Below are 8,057 nucleotides of genomic sequence, written 5' to 3' on the forward strand. Positions count from 1 at the left end.
TGTGTGTGTGATAAATACACGGAGTTCACGAAGCGAAAAGGTTGCGATGTGTGAGGAAGAGACCGACGATTGACCGGAGATTCCGTGGGAAACGACCTATGTTATGTATCCTAATTCATGTATTTGTTAGTTGAATATGTTTATGAAACAAAAAGTGTGTTGTGGAATTTAATCGCGTGCGATGGGAGTCACCGGTCTGTGGCGGCTGGTTGAGCCCGCGGGGAAGCCGGTACCAGTCGAGACTTTAGAGAACAAAGTGCTAGCCGTGGGTATGATCATTTTATTTAATTACCGACACAGAAATGATTTCTAACGATTGGATAGATTATCAATTAAATAGCACAATTTTCCCACAGATATCTCAATATGGTTACATCAGGTTGTGAAAGGTTATCAAGATGCCAAGGGAGCACCTTTACCAAATGCCCATCTCATAGGTCTCTTCCAGCGTCTCTGCAAGCTGCTCTATTTCAGAATAAAACCTATATTTGTTTTTGATGGTGCCTTTCCAGAACTGAAAAAAGAAACTATTGTAAGTTCTCAATACTTGGTTTTCTTTAATAAGTATAGATCTTTTTAAACATTTTGAATGTATATTATACTTACTCACATGCAATATTCTATAGTTTATGTTCATGTCATGAATTAAATGTTTTAGGCAAAACGGCAAGATAGTAAAAACAAGTACCACTCAGAATCTGAGCGCTTAAAAAGAGAGTTAGCCATTCTACTCAGCAAGAAAACTGCACTTGGCAGCTTGTTGGGCAAGCAGATATCCCCGACTAAGAGGACTAATCCAGTCAATAAAGAACAAGATGACTTGTTCAAGTTGCCAGCCTTGCCACAGAAAGAGGAATCTGAGTCTGAGTAAGTATCAATAACAATAATTTATAGAACTGACCATATTGTTGTTTGTTGCTTATCTATCCCATTAGGTAATACCTGTAATGTTAGATTTAAGTTGTTATTATGAAATAAAATTAAACAATATATGTAAACCTTATTACTACATGATAAGGTCCACAGTTAGACATGTACGTTTCTGTTTGTAAAGTTACCATTAGAACTATTGAAGCAATATTGATTCTCACTAATATCTGAACTTGGTTTTATATTCAAGGTGTTTGAAAAATAATGATAATATACCCTGTATTTTCAAATATTTTTGAGTGTCTTTTGATTATAAATTTTTTGTAGTACTTTATCATGAGACATCCAACTTGTGGACTTGAAATTTATAGAAAACTCAACAAACATTGTATTTTTCTAGGTCATCAGATGATGAAGACACATCAAGTGGCTCCATTGTGGATTTACACTCTGTGGACCTTCAGTCTGACAGCTTCAAGAAATTGCCAACAAAAGAAAAGTATGATCTGCTCATTGAATTGAAGGAAACAAGAAAAATGAACTCATGGGGCAAACTTCACACTCTGCCAAAGAAAAGTGACAACTTTTCTGATTTCCAAGTAAGTAAAATTATACTATTGTTATATTCCCATACCAGGAAAATAATACTTGAATTTTTTATTTTATTGCTTTGCACCTTTAATTATCAGAATATAAAATTATTAGTAGTATTCTACTACTTAGTAGCCTAGTGTATGTACCTAATGGTTAAGTTAGGGTTAGGTTATTTATTTGGTATTGTTTTAGATGCAGAGATTACTGAAAAGGAGAAAGGTCCAAGAATGTATAGAGGAAACAGAAAAAGAAATGGGAGATATTGGAATGTCAATGAATGAATTGGAATCCTTGTTAAATGAAGAAGGCATTGACACCAAGATAGAGAGCTTACCCACTCGACGCATCGCGTCTAATAATAACACTAGGTATTTACTCATTAATAATGTTAGAGAAGCTCTGGCAAAGGCCAAAGAAAGGAAAGAGGCAGATAATAAACCACAGTCAAGCACAAAAGAATCTCTATCCACAGAAAAGCCAGGTAAACATGATGAATTGGAAGATGATCTGCAAAAGGCCATTCAAATGTCTTTAGAATGTGCTGATGAACCCAATACAAGTGGATGTCAATCTAAGACTGATGACTCTTGGACTTCAGTGTTAACAGATACTGATTACTCAGATATGAGCGATTCTGAAGATGAACTCGAACAGCCAGACTTCTCCACCGCAAAAGCGTACATTATGCAATATAGTGATTACACTCATAAAGCCATTGAAAAAATTGTTACTCATCGAACGAAAGGTGGAAAAACGAAATCGAAGGCACCAGAAGTAAACCAAATATTAAAAGAACTTAATAGTGAAAAGTCAATAATTGCTGATAATGTAGAACTATCTTCTAGTGATGAAGAATCGCGACCAGAAATAATTCATTATGAAAATGCAGATAAAAATAGTATTGGGATTGAAAAGCAGATAGAAGATACACAGGATAAAACTGTAGAATCTACTCAAGCATCAGTTATGTTTGTTGAAAATACTGAGCCAGATGTAATATCTTTAGACTCTGATGTTGAAGAGCCTATTGAAGAAATGCAAACAATTAAAGAAACAGACAAAAGTTTTAAAGTTAGTGATTTAGAGTCTAGTAGCGTTGGCGAATTCGCAGAAGTACCTGATGAAGTCCTAAAAGAACCAGTGAATGCCATGAAAGAAAATTTTAATCCTAAGGATCTAGAGTCTAGCGATTCCGATGATAAGTTCGAAGTAGTACCTGAAGCAATAAAAGAAACAGTGAATACCATGAAAGAGAGTGATAATGCTAAGGATCTGGAGTCTAGTGATACCGATGATGAGTTTGAAGAAGTACCTGAACTAGAAGATAAGTCATGCAAGCCTATCGTAGAACTTACGCTAAAAGTGGATGACATTCCAAGTGATGAAGAAGATATTTTTGCAGATGTTTTTTCACCCATTGTTAATTCCAACAGTATTAAAAACCCTTTAAGCGATACTTTAGAAAATATTGTACCAAAGAAAGAACCGACTGATAATACAATAAAAGCCCAACCTAGGTTAAAACCAGAAGATAATACCACTCAACAAAAGAAAGCGACGGAACACGTAAAGCAACAAGATCTAATTACCGATGAAGACGATGAACTACAGAAAGCCATACAAATGTCATTAGAATGTGTTGAGGAATCTAATACAAACCCGAAAGTAATAAAGGAATCATTAGCCAGTGCACAACTAAACAAACAAAAAGGTAATGATGGCGATTTTAAAGATAATATCATTATGGATTCAGTTTGTACGGATAATGAAAAATCTGTATCTAATCCTGAACCAATAATAGCAGAATCATCCTCGGTTATGCAACCAGAGAAACAAGAGAATGATAGGGTCAGTATTGAAAACATTCCCAGAGACAACACTATTGACACTAATAATAAGGAATCTAACAAAGAACTTGTTAATAACGATAAACCAGTAGAAGCAAATAAACATCCAAAAGAACTTTTAACTACTGAACAACTGAATTCAATGGTAGAAGAGATTCGAAGTGAGGAACAATATTTGAACCAAGAAAAAGGCAGACTGGATCGCATAGGAAGAAATATCACTGAACAAATGACAAAAGAGGCCCAAGAATTATTGCAAATTTTCGGTATTCCGTACATTGTTGCACCAATGGAAGCTGAAGCTCAGTGTGCATTTCTAGAGAGTGTCAAATTGACAGATGGTACTATTACCGACGACAGTGATATTTGGCTATTTGGAGGGCATACAGTTTATAAGAATTTCTTCAATCAAAAGAAACACGTCTTGCAATATGTCTCTGAAAGGATAGAGAAATCGTTCAGTAAGTATAAAACCTTACTTTCATCCCAGTTGTAAAAACCTCTGAATACTAGTCGCAGGGCGAGTATGAGCCTAACGATGTTGTTAATTGTATACATTTTGGTCATACATAAATACCTGATAACTGAGCTCTGAAGGGTTAAATCATGTTTTATTTTGCAGATTTAAACCGGGAGCAGTTGATATTGCTGGCGCTCTTGGTCGGGAGTGACTACACAACAGGAGTGGCTGGAGTTGGCCCAGTCACAGCCATGGAAATTCTAGCCTCCTTCCCTTTCAACAAGAAGCAAGTGCTTTCAGAAACATCCAAACAAGTCCGATACGCCAAGTTGTTGGATGGATTGAAAGAATTTAAACTTTGGGTTAAAGCAGGAAAGAGGACTGATAACACAAGTTTGAAAAAGAAACTGAGAAATGTTACTCTGTCAGACGACTTTCCCAGTATTCGAGTAAGTTCTCTTGTTAGACTACCTACCTAAACAAACAGGCTGGCAGTTTTACTAAATTGACTTCTTGCAGGTGTTGCTAATAAATATTGTAGAACTATCCTGTAATTCGATCGATATTCAATAAATCAGTCAGATTCAAAGATAAATTGCGTATATAGCATCTATATATCTTATAGTTCGTTTTTTTTAGCATTAGAAAGAACTTGCAAGAAGATAAGCGATCTTGGTATGTCTTTTAATTGAAAAATGCTTTTTAAAAATCAAAAACTATTACTTATGAAAGCAGAAGAATATAAATGATCGTATTAGATTCATAATTGTAACATATTTGCCGTAACTTATTTTTAAAATGTGTTTTTCAATTAAAAGACACATCAAGATTGTTTACCTTTTTTCTAATGCTAAAAAAAACGAGGTATAACGACAATCATAGTTTTATTGAACACTCAATTTATTTTTAGGTTGTTCAAGCATATATGGAGCCGAATGTCGAGAAAAGCGAGGACAAATTTACATGGGGCGAATTAGACATAACTGTCTTGAGAGACTATGCAAAAAGTAAATTTGGATGGTCTCAACAGAAATTTGATGAGATTATCAAACCTGTGCTAGCAAGAATGAAAGATAGGAAGAATCAAAAGACGGTTCATGATTATTTCAAAAGGAGAATAGAATTTCAAACATTGGAGGATCAAATGAGTAAGAGAGTTAAGGCAGCGGTGCAGAAAATGGGTCCGGAAGGACAAAATGCCGAGGCAAATCCTACTGAACAAGAAAATGTAAAAACTACTAAGAAACGAAAGAAACTTGTTAGGACTTCAACTGAAAATGAAGCCGGACCTTCTAAACCAAAACAAAAGAAAAAACAAGTAGAAGATTCTAACCAAGTTGTCAAAGTGGTTGAAGTTAAAGATGGGAAAACGGCCATAGAAATCAACGTACCAAAGACTGATAGATATCAAGAGATTATTCCACAAAGAGAGAAAGATAAACAGCATCTGCTTGAAAATAAAATGAAAGCTATTGAGATTTTCAGGAAGACCACTATAGACCGTAAGCGGAAACCCAAGAAAAGGAAGCCTATTGTGCCAAAAGACAAGGCAAATTTGTCTGAGAGCAGCAGCAGTGATTGAGTTTATTTTTGTTATTTCTATGTGGCGTGTTACTTATTTATAAAGGTAAGTAAATAAAAAATATTTATTTTATAAAATAGTCAATTTTATTGTTTACATCAACTTTTTCGGTTAACTAAGCATAGTTTTAAAAACATAATTGATTAATTACATTTATTGACAATATTAAATTTGTAAACACACCGATGATAACGCGACATAAATAAAATAAAGGTCACTAAATTATATCTAAAATTTTATCCAAATTTGATTTCCAAAATTGCTCAAGATTTCAAGAAGTGCTACTAGTTTATGTGTAGGTAAAGTGCCTGTGTATATGTAAATTGTATGTCTTTTTTTGCACACAACTAGCTCAAGGAGCACTTCTCAACCTTTTTTTCTTATATTTTCCCGACTACAAATAAGTGACAGACTACGCATCTAATTTCTTTTTGCAGAATTTTCTGTAATAATTTTAGATATGCTATAAGTACTTATTCATTATATTTATTTCTATCTATCCATCCTTTGCCTTTTTACAGTTAAATTACGCGAACACAATGCAACTGAAAAGCAATAAATAAAATCTTAAGATAAACTACAATCATGCATGAGCAGGATCTTAAAAATATTGTCGAGAAATAAACGTGCATTGACTGTGGTACGTTTCGTACATCTTTAAAAGGCTAAAGACAGGTGTGTAGTGCCATTAGAATTTTGCTCCACGGAAGAAATACCTACCCTGCTCAAGTAACTGGTATACAAGGAATATAAAACTTATGACGACTGTGTGATATAAATAACACGTAGATCACACATTGCGTGCTAATACAACAAATAAGCATAATACATAAGGGTAATGTGAAATCGATTGCAAACAAATTGAAGTACATAAATCTTAAAAATTTATATAAAATCAAAATATATGTACATCCAAAAGGACTGGTAGAGTACAACAGTGCAGCAGTAGTAGACCTCGAACTTTGTTTCAATGTTAAAGGCAAAAAAGGAACTGAGAAAGCTGTCGAATAAGCAGTTTGATAGCCCAATATCAACCTTCGAGCATTCCGCGCTTTAGTTGACTTCTTTGGCGGTTAAAAGTTTGTTTCAAAGGGTTATAAGTTTGGCTAGGTTTATTAACCAATGCAATGCGATTAAATAAATTGGCAACACGCAAACGTTCTGTTAAAAAGTGACGCTTATAAAGGTGTTGCCCAATTATTTATATCCAGATTGACGTAGCTGAACTCTAAAACATACAAGACTAGTGTAATTAGTGACATACAGTACCGGTCAAAAGTTTAAGTTCACTCTGCGAAATAAGGTTATCATATGTAATTATGCTCAAATATAGAATATGTTTTGAATTTCAAACGTTTAATTGTTTCCACGACTACCAAATAACAATAAAAATACCTCTTGGAGGAATCGTTTTGTTATTCGGAAAATTTGATCCATTTAATATTTTTGTTCCGTATTTCCTATGAGATTTCGTAGAAGTTAGAAATCATTTAAAATGGGTCGCAAAGCCGATTTTAGTGTCGAAACTCGTGCTGTTATTGTAACTCTGTCAAATGAGGGCTACACGACGCGGAAAATCGCTGAAAAAATGAAGGTTTCTCAAACCGCTGTCGTGAGTACTTTGAAACGAAAACAAAAAACCGGTCTTAATTGCAGTCGATCTCGATCAGGTAGGCCAAAAGTCACGTCTAAAAGCGAAGACCAATTTATTTGCGTGCAGAGCAAACGCCAACGTACTCTAACTGCTCCAGAAATTTGCGAAGAACTCAACGCCACCCGAGAACAGCGAGTATCGGTTTCGACAGTGCAACGGCGTCTGCGAAACTATGGTCTAAAAGGTCGTATTGCTGCCAAAAAACCCTTGTTACGTAGTCAGAATAAAGTTAAGAGGTTGAAATGGGCCCAGAAACACAAAAACTGGACGTCTGAACAGTGGTCTAAAGTTTTATTTTCTGACGAATCGAAGTTTGAAATTTTTGGAGGGAGACGTCGTCAATATGTTCGACGACAAGTAGGCGAACGAATGATAAAGCAATGCGTGATGCCAACAGTGAAGCACGGTGGAGGATCAGTTATGGTCTGGGGATGCTTTGCGGGTGATAAAGTTGGTGATCTCGTGAGAGTCAATGGCATAATGGATAAGAAAATGTATCATAACATTTTGCAACGTCACGCTTTTCCATCTGGAAAACGGATTGTAGGCAGAGGTTTTGTTTTCCAACAAGACAACGATCCCAAGCATACGTCGAAGTTGTGCAAAAACTACATTTCATCCAAAGAGAACCAAAAAGAATTAAAATATATGGATTGGCCTCCTCAATCGCCCGACCTCAATCCGATTGAGTTGTTATGGGATGAATTGGACAGGAGTGTGAGAAAAATGCGGCCAACTAATAAAGAACAGCTTTGGGAATACCTATACATTTGTTGGAATAAAATTTCGACATCAACACTGCAAAAACTAATTACGCGAATGCCGAAAGTGTGTATGGCAGCATTGAAAGCAAAAGGCGGATATTTTGAAGAGTCTAAAGTTGGCAAAAACTGATCTTTTTTATTTAATTGTGGTTTTAAATTAGAGAATTACCTTTAATTTATTATGTAATAAAAGATTATTAAATACTTTTATTAGTACATTGTGTTATAGCTTCATTTAACCGAATTTACAGAGTGAACTTAAACTTTTGACCGGTACTGTAGAATG

At 35.0% G+C, this 8,057-nt stretch overlaps 1 protein-coding gene across 1 annotated transcript; it reads left to right on the forward strand.

The window, feature by feature from the left end:
• Window positions 1-83: 83 nt before the first annotated feature.
• Window positions 84-5,423, forward strand: LOC134663970 (DNA excision repair protein ERCC-5 homolog). Its single transcript, XM_063520527.1, has 7 exons — window positions 84-269; window positions 357-532; window positions 659-867; window positions 1,271-1,469; window positions 1,657-3,772; window positions 3,934-4,220; window positions 4,682-5,423. Exons 1-7 carry the CDS (start codon window positions 182-184, stop codon window positions 5,351-5,353), a joined length of 3,747 nt encoding a protein of 1,248 aa, XP_063376597.1. The 5' UTR covers window positions 84-181; the 3' UTR covers window positions 5,354-5,423.
• The last annotated feature ends 2,634 nt before the right edge of the window (window positions 5,424-8,057 follow it).

This window comes from Cydia fagiglandana, chromosome 4 (genome assembly GCF_963556715.1).
Source record: "Cydia fagiglandana chromosome 4, ilCydFagi1.1, whole genome shotgun sequence".
Taxonomy (NCBI): Eukaryota; Metazoa; Arthropoda; class Insecta; order Lepidoptera; family Tortricidae; genus Cydia; species Cydia fagiglandana.

Coding starts and splice junctions, on each gene's coding strand:
- LOC134663970 (XM_063520527.1), top strand. CDS start 182: ATGGGAGTCACCGGTCTGTGGCGGCTGGTTGAGCCCGCGGGGAAGCCG. Junction 533..658: donor AACTGAAAAAAGAAACTATT/GTAAGTTCTCAA, acceptor TAAATGTTTTAG/GCAAAACGGCAAGATAGTAA. Junction 1,470..1,656: donor ACAACTTTTCTGATTTCCAA/GTAAGTAAAATT, acceptor GTATTGTTTTAG/ATGCAGAGATTACTGAAAAG.